Source organism: Labrus bergylta, chromosome 7, assembly GCF_963930695.1.
Source record: "Labrus bergylta chromosome 7, fLabBer1.1, whole genome shotgun sequence".
Classification (NCBI taxonomy): Eukaryota; Metazoa; Chordata; class Actinopteri; order Labriformes; family Labridae; genus Labrus; species Labrus bergylta.
In genome coordinates this window covers 29,893,368-29,919,068 of record NC_089201.1, presented here as the reverse complement: position 1 = coordinate 29,919,068, position 25,701 = coordinate 29,893,368, and the positions used below count along the sequence as shown (strand labels likewise).

The 25,701-nt window shown below is 39.4% G+C and overlaps 2 protein-coding genes across 7 annotated transcripts in view; both read right to left on the bottom strand.

Moving 5' to 3' along the window:
• The window catches only part of magi2b (membrane associated guanylate kinase, WW and PDZ domain containing 2b), a 92,965-nt gene extending 88,343 nt beyond the window's left edge, over positions 1–4,622 (bottom strand). For 2 of the 6 annotated variants that reach the window (XM_065957360.1, XM_065957362.1), the window contains exon 1: positions 3,999–4,619. In XM_065957360.1, the coding sequence (XP_065813432.1) occupies positions 3,999–4,296 (298 nt within the window). In that variant the 5' untranslated portion in view covers positions 4,297–4,619. Of the gene's footprint in view, positions 1–3,998 lie in introns of all 6 variants that reach the window. The other 4 variants (XM_065957356.1, XM_065957357.1, XR_010666712.1 and 1 more) reach the window with 3 other exon arrangements.
• Positions 4,623–12,104: 7,482 nt separating this feature from the next.
• On the bottom strand, positions 12,105–24,006 carry LOC110001890 (guanine nucleotide-binding protein G(i) subunit alpha-1). Its single transcript, XM_020657446.3, has 9 exons — positions 23,546–24,006; positions 20,408–20,450; positions 18,510–18,651; positions 16,717–16,874; positions 16,462–16,590; positions 15,831–15,960; positions 15,592–15,745; positions 13,298–13,490; positions 12,105–13,199 (listed from the first exon to the last, which is right to left on the bottom strand). Exons 1-8 carry the CDS (start codon positions 23,661–23,663, stop codon positions 13,300–13,302), a joined length of 1,065 nt encoding a protein of 354 aa, XP_020513102.2. The 5' UTR covers positions 23,664–24,006; the 3' UTR covers positions 12,105–13,199; positions 13,298–13,299.
• Positions 24,007–25,701: the final 1,695 nt, after the last annotated feature.

The following is a 25,701-nucleotide window of genomic DNA, read 5'->3' as shown; positions in this document are numbered from 1 at the left end:
ATACTGTTCTAACACCTCTCAGCAGTTATGATCTTCATGGCACTTTTATAAATGTGCCTCACTGAGCCGAGCAGCCGGTCTCACTTTACTCGTGCTCGATTGCTGATGGAGGAGACAAACACATGAGAGATGTTTATCAGATAACGTTGACAAGACGACGACAATAACTCAACTGCGAGACCAGAAATGAAAAAAATATAGATATATTTAACTAAAGGCTTTGTTTTATCCTTATTTATTTTTCAAAATCTATGTTCTATTCTGTTTGCAATCTTTGCTCTTTGCTGCTGTAACACTGTAAATTTCCCCGTTGTGGGATAAATAAAGGATTATCTTATCTTATCTTATCTTATCTTATCTTATCTTATCTTATCTTATCTTATCTTATCGGATAGTTTGTTCTCTTTCTTGAGCAAAAACAAATAAAATATATTCTACACTTAAATAAGGAAAGATAACAACGATTTCTTGGCAGTGTGTCTTTAAGTTCTAATTATAATAAGATAGTCTAAGTTCATCATGATGCCTTTGTTCTATTGAGGTTCCTCTGTGTTCATGACAGTAGTGTGACACTGAGCCAACAACAACAACAACAACAACAACAACAACAACAACAACAACACCCTGGCTGAAGAAGCTAAATGGAATACAGACATCATTCATTGAGGAGCTAAGGTGACGTTACTGACATCGTGTTTGTTTGTTTGTTTGTTTGTTTGTTTGTTTGTTTGTTTTGTTTCTCTGGTGACGTTTTGTGTTGTTTTGTTTGCTTGGGATCCATCAGCTGAGATATATTCACAACACATCCATTTACATGACAGCACACACACACACACACACACACACACACACACACACACACACACACACACACACACACACACACACACACACACACACACACATACACAAACATACACACACACACACACACACACACACACACACAGACACACACACACACACATACACAAACATACACACACACCACACACACACACACACACACACACACACACACACACACACACACACACACACACACACAGCAGGAGAATAAATAACACCTCTCTTGAGACATTTCTTTCCTGGCTTCTTTCACATTAAAGTCTTTTATCTACAAAACAAAACAGCGAGCAACAATCGACCGACAGATTCTTTCATTCGATAATTTGTTCTCCAGCTCTACACGTTCATGAACACTAGAGGTCGACTTGATACAGTAGCTATCACCTGCATGGTGTGAACTGCACAAAAAGTTGCAAGCACAGGACTTCCTCCCGTATGCTCTCATGTCTCTGCCTATAGGCTGTGATTTGAAAACAGCAGAACCAATAAACGAGGCGGGGACATATTTCTAAACTTCCAGGTAAAGCAGCGTAAGGTTCTGTCTGTTTGAACATCTTTAGATTTCTGACATCACAGTGTGTGTGTGTGTGTGTGTGTGTGTGTGTGTGTGTGTGTGTGTGTGTGTGTGTGTGTGTGTGTGTGTGTGTGGCCTCTATCTAGTAACTGGACTGCTTCTAGCTGATTCCTCGGCAGGCCACGAGCGTGTCAGCTGCAATTGTCTGCGTCCACAGAGCCCTAAATATACACTCAAACAGCAGTGTGACAGCAGAGAGAGAGAGAGAGAGAGAGAGAGGGAGAGAGACAGCGAGAGACAGAGAGAGAGAGAGAGAGAGAGAGAGACAGAGAGAGAGAGAGAGAGAGAGAGAGAGAGAGAGAGAGAGAGAGAGAGAGAGATAGAGAGAGACATAGAGAGAGAGAGAGAGAGAGAGAGAGAGAGAGAGAGAGAGACAGAGAGAGAGAGAGAGACAGAGAGAGAGAGAGAGAGAGACAGAGAGAGAGAGAGAGAGAGAGAGAGAGAGAGAGAGAGAGAGAGAGAGAGAGAGAGATAGAGAGAGACATAGAGAGAGAGAGAGAGAGAGAGAGAGAGAGAGAGAGAGAGAGATAGAGAGAAAGAGAGAGAGAGAGACAGAGAGGAGAGAGAGAGAGAGAGACAGAGAGGGAGAGAGAGAGAGAGAGACAGAGAGAGACATAGAGAGAGAGAGAGAGAGAGAGAGAGAGAGAGAGAGAGAGAGAGATAGAGAGAAAGAGAGAGAGAGAGACAGAGAGGGAGAGAGAGAGAGAGAGACAGAGAGGGAGAGAGAGAGAGAGAGACAGAGAGGGAGAGAGAGAGAGAGAGAGACATAGAGAGAGAGACATAGAGAGAGAGAGAGAGAGAGACAGAGAGAGAGAGAGAGACATAGAGAGAGAGAGAGAGAGAGAGACAGACAGACAGAGACATAGAGAGAGAGAGAGAGAGAGAGAGAGAGAGAGACATAGAGAGAGAGAGAGAGAGAGAGACATAGAGAGAGAGAGAGAGAGAGAGAGAGAGACATAGAGAGAGAGAGAGACAGAGAGAGAGAGAGACAGAGAGAGAGAGAGAGAGAGAGAGAAGCTGTGCACAAACAGCAGAGTGCTCAAGTATGATGTTAGCAAAAACCCACAGTGTGAGGTGGGAAGTTCAATAAACAGACAGACTCATGTTTAAATGGATAAAAGATGGAGAGAGAGAGAGAGAGAGAGAGAGAGAGAGAGAGAGAGAGGGGTAGAGAAACGGACCTGTCCTGGGACACACACACATTAACATTTAACCCCATGCACATCACAAGACCACGCTCTCCCTCTGTCAGCAGCTATAACTCAATAATCAATCACATTGACGCAACCCATGGAAATCCTGAGAGCGAGCAGTCAGAGTGTGAAGACAAATCCTCTGAGAGCACAACTCTGCAAAGTCCAAAAATAAAAAATAAAAATTGATTCCTTCTCCACTCTGGTGTCCCAGAAAACAAGCTGCTGTAATGCTCATTTCATGGCTGAGGACGCTCAGCCACTCATTATAGGACTTAAAGGAAAAACGCCTGAGAGGGTGTGATGATAACCATCGCCTCCGATGTTCTGCTCGTGTACAGACCTCCTGTGTGCTGCTGCTGTTACACTGGCTGACAGAAGCAGGTCACTCAGTCAACACTGTTGCAGTAAAATCCAAAACGCTGTGCTCAGAAACATACAAACAAAGCCTGGGAGCTCGGGAGGCCACAGAAAAATTACACGAAACACTGCAACCGGCTCACAAAAACAAAAAGAAAAAACAGTCAGAAAGACTCCTCAGAGCATGACTGCAAGAGACATGCATGATTATTTTTCCACTTCTGAACTCAGGAACATTTCATAAACCAAATATGTGTGTGTGTGTGTGTGTGTGTGTGTGTGTGTGTGTGTAGACATGTGTTGGAAATTAAGAAGCATGTAGTATGCAGAGCTGATCAGTGCGAACAAGAGCTGAACAGTAATTGGGCTACAGAGGTGTAATTTCTTCACCAGTGTGTAATTGAACTGTAATAACAGTCTGCACTGGCAGCCAGCAGACTGAGTGTGTTGTTAGAAGCGTGAGTATCTGAGTGTGTGTGTGTGTGTGTGTGTGTGTGTGTGTGTGTGTGTGTCTGCCTGCTCAATCTCTACAGCAGCAAAGAGAAAAACATTTGATCCACAGCACAGGCCTGCTGGAGAATCGAGCCCCCTTCATCCTCGACTAGAATAAGGAGTAAAAAAAAAAAAAAAACCGCAGGCTGGTGGCGTGACGCCTAAACGGACACACCCCCCTCCGGGCTGTGGCATCGAACCAGACACACACACACACACACACACACACACACACACACCGTGATAAACAAACAGCGGCTGCAAAATAACCATTACAGTTACTGGTCCTGGTGGGCTGAAGCCATCATTACGGCGATGCACACACAGGCCTGAGCGCAGGGTTTGTGCAGAGTCCACTACACATACAGGACTCAGCCTGTAGTGATTGTGAAGCTTGACATATGACTGGATTGACATCGTAATCAGACAAGCTACACACACACACACACACACACACACACACACACACTCCTCCCCGCCTCCTTTAACCCCACGTCGGTGCGCTGTTGGCCACTCGTCGTATATCTCACCTTGTTTGACACATTTGAGGCGGACCGGGTCTTTGCAGTGTTTAATCACAGCCTGCACGTCCCGGGTGGTGAGCCCGGCCACCGGCATATTGTTGACCTCCAGCAGCAGCTCATCCTGGGCCAGTTTGCCGCTCTGGATCAGTCCCTTCCCCTGCTTCACCTCGCCGAAGTAAGGGAACTGGCCGATCTCCGCGCCCCCCTTCAGCTCGAACCCCAGCTCCCCTTCCTTCCCGCGGGTTATCACCGCTTCGTGGACTTTGTTGGTCCAGTGGTTTTTCTTCTTGAGGCTCTTAGACATCGTTAGGGCGAGTTAATCACCGCGGACTGGCCCATAGAAAAAGCCTCCTACCGTCTCATCCCTCCAACAACCGGCTGCAGCCTTCACAGCGCCCGTGGCTCCGACATCAGCGGTGCACGCCACGCAAAGTGTCCGCTCGGCGAGCCGCGCAGTCCGGCGGAGAGCTGCAGTACAGCACGGCGGCGGCGGCGGCGGCGGATGAAATAATTATTACTCTGTCAGACACACAGACGCAAGAGACAGATACTGGCGGATGACCCGGATGTGAAGCCTGAAGGAGGGGAGAGATGAATGGTTCTGGTTCGGCGTAAAAGGATGGAGAGGAGGGGGAAAGAAGACAGGAGGCGCTTCAGTCCCGCTGCACTGCCAGGGGCGCTTCCTCAGGCTCACAGTGATCCACACAACATTATACTTACACACCCCAACAAATAAGATTTATCTGCAAACATGATTGGAGAATGAATAGGCCTAGCTTTCAGGCTAACTTTTCATTGTTTTCAGTCCAATAATGCAGAATTAGCCTTTATCAAAAATAACATAAAAATGCTCCTTCAATTAACAGATAAAATAAAAAATGAGCAACAAAGACTTTATGGGACCTTGTTTTGTGATTGTACACAACAGTATCCAGATATAGCTTATAGTTGGTTTGATTAAATATAAACTCTTAATGGGGGGGGGGTTGGAGCAGGTTCACCATATGGCACTTAATCTGTGATCATTTATTGTAGATTAATTAAGTATATGTTTTTAAGGCTTTTTGGACCAACTTGGTCCCTTATAAAAAAGGATATGGTGCCTTGAGGCATTATGGGTATCATCAATGTTTCTGCAATATCTTGAAGGCATGAGATTTAAGATGTTTCCTATTTCAGTTCTTACTGCGCTTACGTGGGCGTCTTACTTAAAACTGGTTTTGATTTCTAGACTTTATAACTAATATCATAACTGACGATTCTGAAGTGTTCTGAAAAAAATCCTGATATCTGGTATCTGACACTTTCAAATCTTTAAAGGCTTTATATGTGATGTTTTGATCCAGCAGGTGTCGCCCTTGAGCACCAGCATGAAACCAAAACAACTGGCGCTGCATTGTTGTGTTAGCATGCTAATGCTAGCGATCTTTATTCTGCTGGTATCTTCACACTGCATGTAAATTTACCTGAAATGAGCGTGATCTAGAAACACAGTTAAGCAGTGAGTACAGTATGTTATTCTTCTTTTCTCTAGTCCCTCAATTAAACAACTTTTATACACGAGGGGAGGAGTCAGCCGGCCGTCCTGGCGATGTAAACAAAGTGAAGATAGGACTCTGAAAACATCACAGACAGTGGGACTCGGGTGTTACACCCATTGTAGACAGTCATGACTCACAGAGTTATTTTCAGAGGAGATACTTGATTTCTACATTTAAGAGTGAAAAATCACATATAAAGACTTTAAAATAGTAAAGGTTAACCAGAGGTCATTATGGTGATGACCTCTGGTTAACTGGTTAAAGTACTGAAAGATCACGTTCATGATTAATAAGGAATAAGTCAGTCAACCTCCTCACTTATGTTTTCTTGGTTAATATAGAAAGTGTCAACTTAAAGTTAAAGCATCAATGGTAAATCATTGGGGGCTGAATTCACCAGTCACAGGGCGGCCATTTTTTTCTGACATGCTAATGCTCAAATGCTGTTTTTGCATCATACTACAAACACAGTGAATATAGCATATTTATAAGCATTTCAATACTTTTTGTACTGATCAAAAACTCTTAAAGAATACGGTGAAATCAGACTTCATTTCAGGTAAAATAACTTATTTAAAAACTCATTCGCTAGGCCGACTTATCAGCAACTTACAGCTACCACACAACAGCTAATTTAGCATTTAGCATCCAAGCCATGTAACCACACTACCAAACATGTTAATGTCAATTATTCAATGTTTTAACTAACTTTACGTTTAACTATCTTTACTTAGGGATTGTATTCCCTTTTAATGGTGTCCTGAAAGACTGTCAAACGTTAAATAATGAAGTCATGAAATGATTATTTTAATCAACTTCTTTATGTTTATTCAACTTGCAGTCTGTAATAAATCATTATTGTGTTTACATGAACATTTGAGCATCTCACCTTGAGCGTGATGTTGGAGAAAAATGGCTTCTTTATGGATAAATTGAATTTTCCAATATGAGAAAATACAGAAATAATGGGCTATATAGAATTATAGAAAATAAGGGTCCATAGGGGACCACAGGCGATCTTTGCCCTTTGTCCCACATGTGTGTTAATCCAGCCCTGTGCATGCTTTTACTTTCTGGGTCCTTTGACATTGAGATGTAGAGTAACACATGCAGCACAACGAGCTCTCTCAGTTTTTGTTACAGACAAAATGACTGCATGCTCTGTGGTCACACATCACTTATGTTGTACTTTATTATGAATGCCCCTCCGTTTATTTAAAAAAAAACATACATGTTTATCGTATGAGCCAATAGAAAGTGAGGTAGAAGTGCAGCCGCTCAGTTGAAATGTAAAAGAGCAACATCTGGTACATGCACATGTGGTTTTACTCACTGTTACATAATTACTCTGATGATACGAGTCCAAGTCTGTCATAAGATGACGGATCTTTTTGTTGACATTTCTTATTCATGACTTTCTGAAGCAGGGTGAAGTAAAGTTTCATTCATTATTAAAGAGAAAAGTAAAGAGCTGCTCGTCCAATTCTACTGAGGACCAAAGTCCCTCTTAATGACACTGTGTGTGTGTGTGAGTGTGTGTGCGTGTGTGTGTCTGTGTGTGTCTGTGTGTGTCTGTGTCGTGTGTGTGTGTGTGTGTGTGTGTGTGTGTGTGTGTGTGTGTGTGTGTCTTGCATGTGCTTCTGTAATGTGAGTCTCCTCCTCTACAAACTACTTCCCTGTACACACCGACTCTGTGCATTTGCAGTAAATAATCCATGAAGTTCACTGAATCCTCTTTGACTGTCACTTTATTTACTTCAGCGTCTCAGCATCGAGGTCACACTGCATGTTCCTGTAACAGCTGATGCTTCTGACACTAATTCAAAGCTGATTATGATGAAGCATGCTCGATGTATATTTAAGACTAACCAACACATGTGCAGAAAACTAAGTGGTGAAAATCCAGAGAACTAGCAGGATTAAGAGATTAAACTCCTGCCTCTGCTGGTGGAGGTCAGCGCTGCAGCATCGACTGCGGCCTGCAGTGTTGACAGTGAGGCGTTCAGGGTTGAAGAATGATGTGCTTTGTAAGGGCTAAGACTCTGCAGGTTTTCACTCTATACCAGCTCTTTAAGGCTACCTGTGCTCTGAGGTGTGACATCAGCTGATTCAACGTTGGCCCCTGTCTAGAACCGCCAGATTCTTTTAAGGGGTGAAAACCACTCAGCTCAGGATGGATCATTTTAAGGACAACCTGTATGATATAATTTTATATAATAACTTTAACTACTTGCTTTTATTTTCATTGTTTTCTTATTTTGATGGATTTGATCTCTTTTTGCTTTTATTCATTTTTATTGACTTTACTTACCGCTACATTTTACATTCTTTTCATGAATTGCTTTTCCCTTTTTTAGTGACTCTATTTCTTTAAAAATGTTTTGACATCTTTTGTTGTTCTGATTCACTTCCTGTCAGCTTGAATATCTTTTCTTTCTGCACCTGGCCGTGTTGTTTTCCTCTTACCAATGAGCTTCTGGATTGGCTCGTTTTTTTTTAAAGCATTCTGTATATAAATATATATATATATATTTTGATATAGGTTATTATTGCCCTGATGAAAACATTTTCTCTTTTCATTGTTTCCTTATTTTGATGGATTTGATCTCTTTTTGCTTTTATTGATTTTTCAAGCAGAACAAACATCTGGCACTATGTAGCTTTTTTTTTCTAGCATAAGTTGTATTTCTTTTGTGTGTAGACCTACATGACATGAAATTTAGTTTCACATGCTCATCTATCTATATTGGGATCAGTATTTTTCTATTTTTGGACCTTCTTTGTGAATAGAAGTGTGTTAGAAGAACAAACAGAAAAAGCTATCAGCTGTCGAGGCTTTGAGCTGGAGCTACTAAATTTGGAGGCGCTTCAAGCATCTCATCGCCTTTCAGAAATGTTTGTCCTGACAGTGTAGAGTACAGCAGTCACTCTGCGGGTCTGTGTGGACTCTCACATGGACAAGAACTGTGCTTAGACAAACTCTGCATGAGCAATGCATTGCAGACTTTAGGTTTGGGCTTATTCATGTTTTTTTGATGTGAATTTGGGGAAATATTATTTTGAATCAGAGTTCTTTTAATCCCATCTGGAACGACTGTATCCAGAAGTATCCACAAATCCTTCTCAGACTGTGTATTAATATCCTATGGTGGCTGTGTTTGTGCACACTGGGTGGGAAGACGAAAAAGAAAAGGATATTACTTTATATCATCGTTATAGACAGAAAGCAATGAGCCTCCTAAAGCACACTGCCAACAACAGAAGGCAAAAAATACAATAACACGAGGCAGTCTGCGCACTCAGAGGGGGAATTTCAATAGAGCTTATATGGATTTAGCTCACTGCCTCCCTCATTGACTCTCTGCTTTGTGCATTTGCTGTAAGTGAAGAAATGCACACTAAGTTGTTTTTATTGCTCGGTAGAGACGGGGGGGGGGCGGGTCGAGTCACCTTCACACAGACACGACAGGGTGAGCGCACTCATCTCATATTTATCATCTTTATTCTATCCACTGACAAGGGGGAGCTTAAAACGAGAAAACATAAATATATTAACTTGAGGTCTGCTGAGGGAGTGCTCATGTTTGGAAGACATTTTGAATTTTAGAATTAAACAGAATTTTAAAATTAGACAACACAGAGGCATCAGAGGGGGGGGGGGTGCTTCACTGGAGCTGCAGTTTAAAATCAGTTTCAAACAACAACCCACACACACACAAAATTTGTTAATTAGACTGAATGGCTTAGAGAATTGCCTCCACAATCATTTTGGCTTTTTCTCCATCTTGCAGTGAAATGTAATTAGGTGATGAAATTGTGGATGCTGAGAACAAAATACAAACTGATTCAAACACACTGATGTTAGCTTATCACACATATACCATGGACCTGTGTGTGTCTGTTCAAAGTGAACATTTTTTAAGGCTTTATATGTGATGTTTTGATCCAGCAGATGTCGCCCTTGAGCACCAGCATGAAACCAAAACAACTCTCGCTGCATTGTTGTGTTAGCATGCTAATGCTAGCGATCTTTATTATGCTGGTATCTTCACACTGCATGTAAATTTACCTGAAATGAGCGTGATCTAGAAACACAGTTAAGCAGTGAGTACAGTATGTTATTCTTCTTTTCTCTAGTCCCTCAATTAAACAACTTTTATACACGAGGGGAGGAGTCAGCCGGCCGTCCCGGCGATGTAAACAAAGTGAAGATAGGACTCTGAAAACTCTGAAAACATCACAGACAGTGGGACTCGGGTGTTACACCCATTGTAGACAGTCATGACTCACAGAGTTATTTTCAGAGGAGAGACTTGATTTATATTATATTTAAGTGTGAAACATTACATAGAAAGACTTTAGCAGACACATTATTATTACCATGTAAAAACTCACACTAAGAAATTCGGTTTCTTCTTTCCCCAGAGGTTAACTGTTTCAAGTGGTAAATATGAAGTCTATTCATCTACACATCCAAGAGATGATTATCATTACATGTCGTTTTCAAAGAGTTTCTTTAAGAAGGATTATATACATATATATATATATATATACATATATATATATATATATATATATATATATGGTTTACTTTGACGCTGCGGTCAGCTGCAGTCTGCAGTGATGAGCTTTTTGATCCTCATCCTGTTCTCTTTTCTCAGCTGCACCTTTATCTAGAAGAAGCTTGATATCCACACGGTTTGATCTCCCTGGGAGGGCTTTGGGGATTAGCTAAATGACTCTGCAGTTAGCTTTTTAAGTCAAACAATGACTCCCAAAAATAGTGTCCCTTGGCTAATGCCTCATCATTGTGCTCGAGAAGTGATAGCTTAGCTAAGTCTGTAAGACACGAGTGGCACTGCTGTGACCTGCCTTAGCTGCTATTATCTTTAAGTTTATGGAATATTTAATGTCAGTGGAGTTCCACATTTCCTCTAATTATCCATTCAATATCTCTAAATTCATTTGTTTTTATGATTAATCGACTCACAGAAAAACATTGTGGGCCACTCTCTTTGACTTGAACAATCCCTTTTTGAGCGGTGGCGGTTCTAGACCACCTTTACTGAGGGGGCCAAACAGGGGCCAGTTGTTTTGTCAGAGAGGAACATTAAACCAGGTGAAAAATAGACAAAGATGATCGCTTTAAAATACATAAATATTATGCCAAATAATAGCACACATCATTAAATACCATGATTTATATTTGTTTCAGTAACAGTATTTAATTCTAGATTGTGAGTCCGGTTGTTGAATTAAACACTGTGTATGTGTTTTGAGGGGGGGCTCTTCCTTTTGGAGGGGGGGCCACAGGGGGGCAAGCTCAGTATTACAGGGGCACTGGCCCCTGTTGGCCCCTGCCTAGAACTGCTCATGCTTTTGAGGGATGAAAACCACTCAGCTCAGGATGGACCATTTTAAGAACCTGTATAATATTATTTTATATAATAACTTTAAGTACTTGCTTTTATTTTCATTGTTTCTTTATTTTGATGGATTTGATCTCTTTTTGCTTTTATTGATTTGTTTTCTTGTATTCCATTTTTTTTTTAGACCCATATTTTTTTAAATACCTTTTATTCATTTGTATTGACTTTACTTACCGCTGCATTTTACATTCTTTTCATGAATTGCTTTTCGCTTTTTTAGTTAATCTATTTCTTTAAAAAAGCAAAATCAAAAAACTGTTCTGATTTACTTCATGTCAGCTTGAATATATTTTCTTTCTGCACCTGGCCGTGTTGTTTTCCTCTTACCAATGAGCTTCTGGATTGGCTCGTTTTTTTAAAGCATTCTGTATATGAATATATATATAAATATTTTTTTTAATATAGGTTATTATTGCCTTACACTTTCTTAATTTATTCCGCTGTCAAGCAACAATCAGTCTTGATCACCATACCCAGGTACTAAAAGTGACCACTAGAGGGAGCTATTCACTGATGAATAGTACTGACAGATGGACTAAAAGCTCAATAAAGCACTGACTTTTGCTCTAGGTCCAGCTCCCTCAAAATGTGTTCTGCAGTTTGTGACTAGAAGCCTGTATGAATATTCATCTGCTGATGGGGGACAGTTACTCATTTCTCAACTTCAACTTCATTTTATTTCATTCAAAATGTTGAATGTTGACAAAAAATGTCAAGATAAACTACTGAAGCTCAATTTAAGGTTCAAATGGTTTATTCCAACCAACCGTTTAAAAAAGTGAAACTTTTGGTGTGCCAGTGGCCTAATGGTTAGTGTGTGCGCCCCATGTATTCAGACCTGTGGCTCCTTTCCTGCATGTAATTCCCCACTCTCTCTATCCACTGTCCTGTCTCTGCTATAAAGGCATTACAATTCTGAAATAAATATTAAGAAAACTGTAAAACTTTTACATCTATCATTGCACATAACAACAAAACTCGCATGGATCAAAAAACATTAATGTTGTTTTTTTTCTACTTCTGTGTAGTTGGTTTTGAATCCCAAAATGTTCTCCGTCAGTCAATGTCAATTATGTTTTCTGTTGGACAAAACTCAAGAACATTCACACAAATTAAATTAAAAAAAAGAGGAGAAAAATCAGTGCATTGCATAAGTTGCCATGGTTTTACCACAGCAGCTCTTTTTATTAGCAAAAATCATGGAGATTAGTCCACTAATGTGCCCATCCAATGGAAACAGAGGGTTGGGGTTTCAGGGGGTTATATGTAACTCGAAACTGTCACAGATCGAGATCTGTAACAGTGCTGGTACCCTGCCACCTGTCACAGATCTACGTGTGGTCCTATTGTCTGCTACAAGGCCAACATTGGCATCCTCTGTTCAAAGCTTCTCTTTTAATTCTCAATTCAATTAGAAATGTTACAGTTTGTAGCCATGCACCGACAACGTGCACTCCTTAATTAGAGATTAGCTTCTGTTTGGTCGCTTAGAAAAATACAACTTTGAAAGAGGATGACAAGTAAAGGAATATAGTCCCTTTGTTTTATATTCTCTCTCACACACTCACACACACACACACACACACACACAGACAATCACTCACTCTGGCTCTTGGCCTTAATCAAAAAGAAAAAAGAAAAAAAAAAGCACACACGCAAACCACATTCTCGCAAAGGTTTCCACACAGCTCTCACAGTAGAGTCAGAGTCAGAGTGAATTGGTCTACAGAGTGACTTGGTCTTTCTTGGTTTTGTCCAAGCAGGCAAAAAATGATGCCACAATGATATCATTAGAACAAAAAGAGATAACATGGACTCGGGGGCTTTGAAGAAGTTCAATGGTAACATCTACATGGATCTAACATCTAACTCGACAAAAACAAAACATTGCAACTAAGGCATGCAAGGCACAAGCACCTACAAAAAAAAAAAAAAGGTGTTCATTCATGGACAAAATAATAATTATGAAGACCCCCCCGTTTTATATAAAAATTTAGAATCATGATATTAAGGTAAAACAAGAACATTTTTAAAAACTGTGAAAAATCCCCGGCCGTAGACAGTTGTACAAATACTTTACACAAAATGTTTTTTCTACACACCGTCTTTAAAACTTTTGAGAGATGAACATAAGTTAATAAGAGGTTAAAAGTGACATTCTCAGCAGGGTCCATGAAGTACCCTCTAGTCAGAGTCCCCTTGAACAGAGTCACTTAGAAAGCTGGCAACCGATCTGCCTGCACAGAAAAAAGAACACAAGACAAGAAACGAGGGTTAGAGAAAACAATGGAAACAGAACCACACTTTCACTATTCTCTGAAGCCGCAGCAGTTACCTTTAGAAAAGGCCACAGTCCTTCAGGTTGTTCTTGATGATGACGTCGGTGACGGCATCAAACACAAACTGCACGTTCTTGGTGTCGGTGGCACAGGTGAAGTGGGTGTAGATCTCCTTGGTGTCCTTTCTCTTGTTCAGGTCCTCAAACTGGCACTGAATGTAAGCTGCAGCCTCCTCGTAGGTGTTGGAACCTGCAGTAAGAAGAGGACACGTTTAGGAGGAAGACAAAAAGGGGTGTGTCTTAAGAGTTCCATCAAGTTAACACATGCACTCTGAGTAGTTACACACCAAGATTTTTTCTCATAGTCCACTGCACAGCTCCTACATTGCACCTTTTGTACATTTTGTGTTTTTTTATATTTTACACTTTTAAATTGTATTTTATATATTGTAATATCTTCTTATACTGTATTATTTAAGTTGTTGCTAGTTCTGCTTTATTTCCTTGTTAATTGTTCAGCACCAATACACCAAGTCAAATTCCTTGTATGTGTAAATGTATTTGGCAATAAACCCAGATTCTGATTCTGATTAAATATTTTATTAATAACATCTAATATGTACACACTGACAGGTTTTTCTAAAGCGCAGAATTCAGAATTTAAGAACACAAATTTAATGAGTTCCCTTTATTAAATCAGTAAAAAAGATTAAAGGTTTGAAAACTTTACTGAGCCGAGCACAAGATACATGTTAGCTCTACCTCTTGTCATTAACCTGAGGTTAAGACAACATAAAAAACCATCTTATGACCATTTCCTCCACTAGTGTATTGATATTAGATGTCAGTTTTCCACACTTTAAAGTAAAAGAAAGACAAATGAATAAACAGTAAGTAATTCTATTTGTGTGTAGTCATCCGCCCAAGTTTCATGCATAACTTAAATCTGAATTCAGATTAAAATCACATCCCTGGTTGTGGTATAGAATTGTATCAAGACTGTGCAGGTGCCTTAAAAAAGGGACCACTAATTTTAGGTGTGTGTGTGTGTGTGTGTGTGTGTGTGTGTGTGTGTGTGTGTGTGTGTGTGTGTGTGTGTGTGTGTGTGTGTTGCACTTACCTGCAGAATGTGCATTCATAAACGGACTATGTTGCTGTATTGTGTGACTTTCATGCTACAAAGTATCTTTAACAAACTGGCTTTGTTCTGTTTCTACTGACAGTGGAGAGGTTTGCTGCTGGGGACTAAATGAAGGAAAAGGTTAGACTCTTACATAAGTTTGACTGAATCACATGAAAGGTCTGGTGGTGGTTGTGGGGAAACTTTCTTATTGACAATCTTTGCAGAGGTTTACCTAGTAGATCCCAGAAGTCGAGTGTTCAAATTGTATTTACAGTGTTTGTATCTAACCAGATGAGACATCGGTAACATCGAAACATTAAACTGAAACGTATCAGTAATTATTGGTGAACCTGACAAGGACGCATTGTTATCAGCACGATGTCTCCCACACAGTTCAAGAGCAGAGCAGAGAGGAGAATAAAGAAATATCTTTGTGTGGTCTGCAGAGACTGCCGCGCCTTCAAAGTGCAACCAGCAGGTCGACAGACCAAATATTTAGAAAACGTTACAGAAGTAAGTCTGTTTCTACCACAGCACATCGTCTAAAAAACATAAACTGAGCACCAAATCGTCATGTGTTTAACATTATTAAAGTCTTTGCGGTAGCGTGAGATTGTAAAAGACTAATATTTGGGTTTTATTCAGGCTGAAATACAACACAATGTATTTTTCCTGTTGCCTTGTATGACCTTTGCTAAGACATTTGTCAAGATCCCAGGAACCGAGGAAAAGTTCTCTAATAAGTGTGATACTGCCGCTCTGAGTCTGCCTACATTTATTTGTCTGGACCAAAGATTTTGATAATCTTTTTAAACATTGCTGCACATATATAAACAACACAACTTCAGAAGGTGAACACTTTTTTATTTTTCATACTCAGATTTTTTCCCTCAACTGTTTTTAGGTTCTTGTTTAAATGTCACATATTTTTGTATAAGTCTATTTTTAATTGCACAGTTTAAGTTTGATTCATCTAGGGGTATTCTTTAAATCTTTTATTCAGGTTAATATATATGTATGGGAGGGGGGGGGGGGGGGGGGGGGGTCGGTTTTGTGGTTAATTTGTAACAAATGTTTCATGTCATGTCTTTGTAACCTGCTACTGGATGCTTTGAATTTCCCTCTGGATCAATAAAGTATCTATCTATCTATCTATCTATCCATCTATCCATGAGTGCAACACCAACATCAAGTTCAGTATTTTTGTTTTTGTGTCTGTCTCTCTCACCTGTATATTCCTGGTAGCAGATTGTGAGAGGGCTCTTTTTGATCTTTTCCTCAAACAGGTCTTTCTTGTTGAGGAAGAGGATGATGGAGGTGTCTGTGAACCACTTGTTGTTGCAGATGGAGTCGAACAGCTTCATGCTCTCATGCATTCGATTCTAAATGTAACAGAGGAAACAAAGTGTAAACTAAAAACAATGATTCAGGATACATGGAGTTGAGGAAGGTGTTTTTTTTTTTTACCATCTCCTCGTCCTCAGCCAAAACCAGGTCATAGTCACTCAGAGCCACACAGAAGATGATAGCGGTGACTCCCTCAAAACAATGGATCCACTTCTTCCTCTCTGATCTCTGTCCACCGACATCAAACATTCTGTAAATCAGATACATCAGATGTAAACTGTTAAATAATAAACCACATTAAAGCATAGTCGCTCACAATGACCAGGGGATTTAAAAACATGAAGATTGTTATTTTTGTTCACAGACTTAAAAAAACAACAACAACAGGCCCATCTCATCTACATTTTTCTGAACTCTACAATTCACTTATCAGACGCTTTTATCCAAAGCGACGTACATCAGAGAATAAAAACAACACAAGCAAGGATCTAGAAAAAAGGGAACAATGTCAGTAAGAGCAAACGATCAGCTTTGAGTCTGATTGGACACACAGGTGCTGACAGGAAGTGACCAGAGGCAAAGCACAACATTGAGGGCAGTTCTTGAGAGCTCTAATCAGTATAGAAATTTAATTAGAATTTAATCAGCCAATGAGAGAAATACCACTACGATTTGAATAACTGAATAAATCTAAGGTGTGGACAGACTAAAAGAGAGAACCACCGATCATCATGTACAAACAGATACTCACTTGAAGTGCAGGTCCTTGAAAGTGAAGTGTGTTTCCACAATACCCGTGGTTTTGACTCTGGTCCTCAGCACGTCCTGCTGGGTTGGCACATAAGCACCGTTGGATATCCTGTCCAGGTCATTCAGGTAGCTTTGGGAGAAAGAAATGCATTCAGGCAACAGAACAGATGGCAGCATAAAAACAACAACACACCAGGTACAAAATATCTGTGACAAAGCTGATTATTGTTCCTGTGTTTTTGTGAACCCAACGTACTATGCTGCAGAGTCGTTGAGCTGATACTCCCGAGATCGGCTGAAACAGGCCTGAACTCCTCCGTCCTTCCAGAGCCGCTGGATGACCCCGGCTAGCTCTCCTGTCATGAAGCCCTCTTCTGCTGAACCCGCCAGAACAAACAGCTGGCGTGCATCATCCTGCAGAGACAAAGCCACTCTGATCAAGAGTCACAACTGACTAAATGTTGCATATAAGAAGCTTTCAGTTCTGCTGGCAATTGTGTGTGGGTTTTAGTGTGCAACAGTTTAAACTCTGGTGAAGGGTGAAATGGATTTATTTTGTACATTTCTTGTCTCATGCAAAAATCACATTCCATTCGCTCTGATGATGTATTAATGCTAAATCGTATGAATTAGGGCCGGCCCTTTTTTTTAATGGAATCACAGCAAGAGCTCTCTACCACTTACACACATTAACCTGTTTAAAAAGATTACAAGTGTTTAAATAGAAAAATACGAGAAAGTTCTCTGTGTTAGTCCTTTTATGCTTGACACTTTCTTGGATACTGCATTTCAAAAGACGTCAAATGTTTTAAAAGGTCTGAGACACAACTCTGATTTGTAAAGTGTGTTTTTTTTTCACTAAGACTTTACTTTAATTCATCTGATCATTTTTACAAGTTTCTCAATTATAATTTTTTTGAGTATTTCTCAGTATGTGAAGATTTAAGATTGTAAACTTGGGCATATATTTACTTTAAACTTATTTACTTTCTTTCACTGACTTATCAGTTTGCCTGATTGGGTGCATCAGGGTTTGTATGTGTGCAGGTGTATGTTTTTAAGTTTATCTACGTAAGCGGGGACATGTACACACACACACACACATATATATATATATATATATATAGATATACACACACACACACACACACACACACACACACGACAACAATCCTATTTGCTTACCCATCCCAGCATATTACTTTTACTCACAATGGCTTTGCCAAGCTTTGAATTTTCTTTTACAAAATGTTTATTTGTCTCACCTCATTTTATAAGATTGTTTAGACAACCGTGTCTTCTACCTGTTTTATTGTATCTCTTTACTTTCTGAAAATGTTTGTAACTTTGACTAGCTGCAAAACATGTTTCAATTTTTCTCTGAAGAAAAAAAAAAAAAAAGGTCTGAGACAAAATCTTGACTTCTGTAAGTCTATACAATCACACAAAAAAGCTTTATCTGTAAAACTGGTCACCTAAACAGAGCAGGCCGGTCAGCCTGAGATAATAGGGAAGGCCTTTGTTATGCCAGGACAAAAAAACTGTGTTACAAAACATTAAAGTGAGCTATTTAAGGAAAGGGAAAAAACTGATTTTTATTGGCAGCATGAGGTTATAATGGACCACACAATTATAAAAAAAATAAGCATATCAACATGCTAAAAGGCTGGAAAACTGATCTAAAAGTCTGATGGTACTGATAATCACCGTAAAAATTAATGTTATCAACAAGCAGCTCTCCTGTTCGTGGAAAAACAACTTTGAAATGTCCTGATCCAGATCAGGGAGACCCCATAAGCTGAACGAGGACACTTCTCATGTCAATAAGCCGTCACTGTAATGAGGCGTTTTGAAAGTGATACCTACCGCCCTACCAGTTCTATCTGACCTGCCGCAGAAGAGGAAGTGGAAAGAGAAAATGTTGGCATGGCTGACATCTGACCAAGAAGCAGTTCCCCTTAAAGCTCAGCCATACATTTACACAGAAATAAAAACCTCTAATATTTCAAGAACAGTGTATATGCCAGCTTTGTTTTTTCTTTTACTCACCGCTCTGGCTGCATCGGCAAAGTCGATCTTGAGGCGTCCCATAGCTCTGATGATGGCAATGATGGACTGGATGGTGTTGCTGTAGACCACGGCCTTGTACTGCTTACACTCCTCCTCTGAGTAGCCTGCCTCGTGGATGATCCTGTCAGTAAGAGAAGACATGAGCACCCGTCTCTACATCGAGGATTAAGAACACGTTTATTCTGAAGGAAAAAAAAAAAGTTTTTACCAGGCATGTCACTTTTTTGACAGTTATGTTGGAATTTTCCTCGGGATCAATAAAGTATCTATCTATCTATCTATCTATCTATCTATCTATCTACATACACATTCAAACTTACGGCTTTGAAACTGCAGCAATATTACATGGGTATTAGTTCCTCATTTTCCTTAATCTGTTAACCGGCTCTGTATTTTATTTTCTTATTTTCTTTCTCTACCCCTCCAAGGTGAAAGCTTCCTGTGTTCTTTTGTAAATAATTTCAATTTAATTAATGTCATGTTACTTGAATATGAAAAAATCTTTGGAAGAGCTACATTGTTAAACATACTGCGAGCATCGTACCCCCCCGCTTTCTGCAAAGAAAGAGCTCCAATGTTTGAAAGTTTGAGGGAGGACTCTTACAATTTTTTTTGCTATTATGTGTAATTACTAATGTGTGAAGAATGCTTTTCCTAAATAAAAAAATAATAAAAAAAGAAACTGCAGCAATATGACCATTAAAAAAAACATCCTGTTGTAACTCTGAAAGGATCAACTTGTTTTTTTATATAATTTGCATCAACTTGATCAGGATGGAGTGCAGCTCTCTTTTTACTTACATTACCTGCTGACAACACACCTGTTCAGAGTGTGCAGAGGTTCCTGGCACTCACAATATTTGTATATATGACTTTAAGCACTTTATCCTGGTTTGTTTGGAACAACATATGTGTGTCTCTGTCAACTACTGTTCAGTTTATGTTGTTTGGTTTCTGCTTGTCATTGTGGTCATATGTAAATCTGTATTACGTGTAAACCACTGACCTGCCAAGGGACCAGAGATGGAAAGAAGCCTATGGCTACAACATGGCATATTTACATGTCTATGTTCATTATTTGTGCACTGTCCCTCATTTAAAATCAATTAAGAATACAATTGCGAGTCAGCTTGGAGAGTTGTGAGTATTTATTTCACCGTGTGTCTCTCTTCCACAGCACTGTGTTGCTGTCTGCAGACAGACGAGTCAACTATGTAAGATTGCATCTCATGATTCGCTTTTGCCACAATATTACGATCTTAATCAGCAGAGGTCAAGAGTGCATGCATGCAATGGTCAAGTGACGCTGAGAGCGACATCTGCTAGACCAAACTGCAAACTACTTCAGAAAGCTTGACGCGCTAAGACACTATACTTTGAATTTGAACACCTCATTACAGTTCAAATGTAAACTTTTAACCTCAGGTTTGAATCAATGTTTGCATCCAAAAAGTGAACTCAAAAACATGAGAAGTGTTGTGCAAGGATTAGAAGAGAGAGATATACAACTCAGGGTAACTCAAGTCATTTAAATTTAACAATTAGGATGTTGCTTTCAATGCTGTAGGAGATCTGAGACTTTGATTGTTTTTTTGTTTTTTAAGTGTTTGAGTCATATTTAAACATTTGTTTATAATTAAACTTCATAAAAATAAAAACCCTCAAAAAATGAACGTTTAATTGAAGAATTTTCCACATGTAAAGGGTCAGTGATTATGCAAGATGACAAGAATTCAGTATCTGATATCCCATCTGGTGCTCACACAGTAAAGAGTGTCATTTCCTAACCCAAAAGGACTACAACACTTGTGTGTCTGATAAGTGGCTCTCTGAGTTTTAAAGCCAGGATGGACGTGACAGTGAATGTCCACACTTACTTCATCTGTTTAACAATTGTACTTTTCCCAGATTCTCCAGCACCTGAAAAAGACAGAAGATTGAATTATAGTCAATATAGTTAATCAAGTAAAACAGACAAGTAGGCACAGAGGTACTCAAAGCAACCCCTAAAAGTCATTAATAACTGAAATCTGCTGAATACAATAAACACACTACTTAACGTTAGTTTAAATATAATCCAGACATGAAACCTACATTAATTTAGTTCGATCAAAATACTTAAAAGTGATCAAAAGATAACACTTTATTTTCAATTTGCACAGATCATGTTTATGTTTCACCCAGTACAGTTGTAGAGTTGTTAAAGTCTCTATTGATTTATGTGTCTAAGTGCTCTGGGAGCAAAAAAGGAACAAAATCATTGTGTGATATTTTTTAAAACCCGTAGATCAATATCAATCCAATCAAATCAATAGTAAATTTTAAGCTGCAGCTACACTGTCACATAATACAGGGAGGGAGTGTGTAAGGCCTAATTGAGCCAGGTCACAGTGCAATTGGATTAATCAACAGGATCCTGATGGCAATGAGATTACACACCGCTTAACCATCCCTGGGTTAAAGACTCACGCTGCTGCACTCACAGCTGTCAGATGAGTCTCATCATGTGAATGATTTGATTTTTGTCACACAAACCAAGTGAGGAAGTATATAACATAAGAAAGATTAGACACCATTATAGTATCTGAAATCCTTATGAATTAGCCAACGAAGCATTTAGTACACAATCTTGAGTCTCCAGCTCCCTTGAAGATATAGGTGTGTTTTCAGCTGAGCACACAACATTTTAATTACCCTACCTGTGCAGGGACTCTCAGCCCCCCAGGGACTAGTACTGTTCACCAATTCATTGTCCCATAAGAAAAACACACACACACACATTACACTAATGTAATATTAATGCACACATAACAAATTGAAGGGCTGAATGGATTTTCTATGATGACAAAAAGTGGAAGAAGTAAAATTGCTCAGGTTGGTCACTGAGCTTGGATTTTTTTATTTGTCCTTCTCTGGCTGTTCCAGGGAACGCTAATTTCTCTCAGGCCATGTGAGATGCAGATATCTCAGCAGAGAACAATAGAAACAGCCAGCGTCTCTCCTGTGTTTCCTTTTAGTAAACGCATTAAAAATGCTGTTCTACAAGCACAAACAATCAATCTCTGTAATTTGCATTTGTTATTGTTGAGTGCACAAACTGTCTACATTCAAGGCAGTCCGCCCACTCAAAACACTGAAGAGCATGTCATTTGCAGATTACTGAATTAATGCAAACACCCCCGGTGCGATGCCTGACAGCAGAAACTGCAATATGCATGTTTGGTAAAGCCACATATCTTTGTCTAGCTAAAGAAGATAGCACAAAAATAATATACACCCTCAACACCATAAATGTGCAAGCAAAATGCATCCGTGTGTTCAAAGCAATATGGTAATTTCCCATTCAGGCAACAAATCCACAAACCAATCCCAGACATCTACTGCAGGTGCTTGTGGGAACCCATGACAAGAGCACAAAAACACGACCATGAAAATTCAAATCAGGTCCTTCTCAAATGACATTCAAACATATAGGAGATGGCTGAGCAATATTTAGAGTCTTTGCTTATTGTGAATTAACATGTTTGAAACCTGCGCTACGTGTAACGACACACAGACCTGACTGTGCAAAGATTACTATACACATCTCTAATTCTATTTTTTAAAATGGTACGCAGAGTGCAAACATCCACTCAGCATGCAATAGCCGTCTTTGTTGTGTGTGTACAGTTGCCACAGATGATTATTGCGGCCAGCAAGGCTGACTAGGTTGCTATGCAACCTCCTGCCTGTCTTTCCCTCACTGAGGCAGCCAGCAGCCAGTGATAGGAAGAGTTGAGATATGAGGTAGAAGTTTTCATTAAAACTATATTAAGCAGACTGAATACATCATTTTACTGCTCTAATTCTTCCTTTTATGGTTTAACTCTTCAGCTCTCTGTTGTTTTATTCATTTAACCAATGTCCTGTTTATCTCTTCTTTTAATCTTCATTCTGTGTTTACAGCCTGTGATGTGACGTCGTCCCACTATCCCTCAATTTTTATTTTGTTCTCTCCTGGTTCATTTTAATCTAATTTTCCTTCTTTGTACTGACCTGCCTCTCCATACCTGCCTGTTGAATCTTATTCCTGTTATTTGCATTTTTACAATGTCGCCCTCTCTGTTGATCTCTGCTCTGTTGTTGTGTTTCTGTATTTGTCTGTCACAGCACTTTGTAAACATTTGTTTTTAAAAGGTGATATATAAATAAAGATATTATTATTATTATATAAAATGAATTTATTTTATATGGAGCTTAAATACATTTTGAGTGTAAGCTTCTGTCTGTTTGGACCTCACATCAATGTCAGAACCAGGAGTCTCTGGGGGACTAACACTCATTTAAGACTGAATTGAGAGTGAAAAAAAAACAACATAATTACACATAATAAATCACTTTTTATCACTTTAATCCGTTTACACAGTTTTCTGTTGGTCTTACTTTATGGAGATATTTAGACAAGTTAAAGCTGCATTTAGTCCGAAAGCATCACAACATGAATTAATATCAAACAGAAGGAACATTTAACATCATATAATCAGATATCCATTAAAAACTCTTCATATATATGATCATCAGACTGTTCAAGTGACTGTTTATCATGTGTGATTTAAGCCTTTAAATAACCAACCAGCTGACTGGATTTAACTATAAGAAGGTATTATCTGACACTAAGACGACATTACAAACATTTCGTGCAGCTAAACCTGTAAACAGAATCAGTTTGAGACCACAGACTGTAAATAAAAGCTTTCTGTGAGCTAGCTTAAGGGCTAGCGGTGCTGCTGCTAAACAAGCTAAGTGGCTAATTGCTAAATTAGCTTGTTGACTTAATGATGTGAAATAACGGCTTAAAGAAGTTAGTTACACACACTGTTAACACATCATTACTTTAATAACAGAGGGGAGTTTAATTAACTAAGAACTTTATCATGAGGGGTGTCTTTCTATCAGATAAACGGAGACCTCCGTCCCCCCCCCCGGTCCCCCTCCTCCCCCGTCCCGGTCCCCCCCCCCCCCTCTCTCTCTCTCACCGAGCAGCAGCAGCTTCACCTCCCGGGCTGCCTTCTCTCCGTCGTCCCGCAGGTTCCTGTCGATCATCTTGCTCCGCTCCTGTGCCGCCTTGTCGTCCGTGCTCAGAGTACATCCCATCTTCCTCCTAAAATCGCCTCCGAATAAGTTTAAAGAAAAACGCGAAACTCAAAACTTCAGAACTCGGAGCGCGACGACATGCAAAGAGAAGCTACCGCAGCTAGCATCCACAGACTCGCCCTTCCTCTGCCTCGCACACACACACACACACAAACTCCTTACTGCCTAAAACACGACTGTTTCCCCCCCACACAAAGCTACTACTTTCAAGATGGCTGTCTCTCCTGCAAACCGGTTTGTTTTTTTAAACTACCCGAAAGAGAAGAGCACACAGCCTGTATCATTCAGAGCGAGAAGGGAGTAGACGGCAGGATCTGCGTCGGTCGAAATACTCTGAAATTGTCGCTTCCTGTTCTTCTCACATACTTGGTGGGTTGCGCATGCGCGTCGCAGCAACAAGCCACTTTCAAAATTATGAGTGTCATTTTTTTTTTTTTTTTTGGACCCGTCTTTTCTTAAAAACATAAATACATAGGCTGTCATCTGAAAGAAAAGAAAATGCATCATCAAACTGAGCAACGCATAAGAAGAAAAATGTAGAAAATCAAGCTATGTATTCTTTGCCACAATTACGAAACAGTTAAAAGTCCTTATTTGCATCATATCCGTTTACATTTGTATGACTTGTTCACTCTTTGAGGTAGAAGTTTAGCATTTCCGATGTAGTAGGTCTGAAATACTATCAAAACAGTAAAAAAAAAAAAAAAAAAAAAAAGATTAGTTTCATGTTTTTGTTTTAGTCAAAGTTGTTATTTTAACAATTTGTTTGCACATGTTTACTGTGTATGAGTATGTGAGAGATTTTAGTGTGAGGCCTACACTTCATCTCACTGTCAGTGCTGATTTGCATTACAATCCTCAGTTGTGAGATGCCAGTGCTCTGTAACATGTTTGCATATGTATAGTCCCACACTGTTCAAACAGAGACACCTCAGAAGTTTAAAGGGTCAGCTATTTGAGAGTCTTATCATCGTCTATATATCTGTATTTGCTCAAAGTTATACACATATCCATACTGGTAATCTGCAACTTCTACCAACACATGTTCCTGTCTAATGAGATCTGTAATGAGATGTCTGAATAGTGATATGTAGGCTACGTGATTAAACAGAGTTGAACTCACTTGACCCCCCGGACTCACAGAACATTTCTCATATCTTTTGTAATCCTGATATGCTAAAGTTCAAACATTTATTTGTTACCCTAACGATACATGATGTTACACTGCCGAAATAAAAGGCTCTTGTCAAAAATACGTTGAACACGATGAATTCTGGATGAATATTTTTTATCATTTCTATCATTACTTATTCTTTCATCTATTTTTCTTTTTTTCCTTTTTGTTTTTTGTTTCATGAAACAACGTTCTCACTCTGACTTTCCATCCACACACACACACACACACACACACACACACACACAATTCCAAACAATTGTCTCTTGTGTTGTATCGTAAGTGTATTGTCTCTTGTGTTGTATCGTAAGTGTATTGTCTCTTGTGTTGTATCGTAAGTGTATTGTCTCTTGTCTTGCAATAAAAAATAAAAAATAATAATGATAAGTTGAACATTTTAATGGATTTAAACAACAGTAGTGTTTCTGATGGGTAAAACAGGCCTTTTGTCCTTCCGCGTTTAGCATCCACATTAGGTAATGAGAGGAGATGCTAATGTTCACACACGAGGGCTACACCCTGTGGTTAACCTTCTCCATGACCACATCCATGAATTCAAATGGCTGGCTATGATGGTTGTGTGATTCTGCATCCAGAACTCTTTGCCTAAAGCACCTAAAAGTCTACAAAACAGAAATATCCAAAACATTGTGAATGTTTTCATGAATGTTTTTGCATTTGGTGTTTTTATTTTTTACATTTTTGAATTATATTTTATATATTGTAATATCTTCTTATTCTGTATTATTTAAGTTGTTGCTAGTTCTGCTTTATTTCCTTGTTAATTGTTTAGCACCAATACACCAAGTCAAATTCCTTCTGTGTGTAAATGTACTTGGTAATAAACCCAGATTCAGATTCTGA

Bases quoted from the DNA above. Each gene is read 5' to 3' on its own strand.
- LOC110001890 (XM_020657446.3), bottom strand. From the start codon at position 23,663: ATGGGATGTACTCTGAGCACGGACGACAAGGCGGCACAGGAGCGGAGC. The intron at 15,746-15,830 runs GTAAAAAAAAAA...TGTTACATTTAG, and splicing joins TGGCTGAGGACGAGGAGATG to AATCGAATGCATGAGAGCAT. The intron at 13,491-15,591 runs GTGAGAGAGACA...TTCTTACTGCAG, and splicing joins CTGCTACCAGGAATATACAG to GTTCCAACACCTACGAGGAG.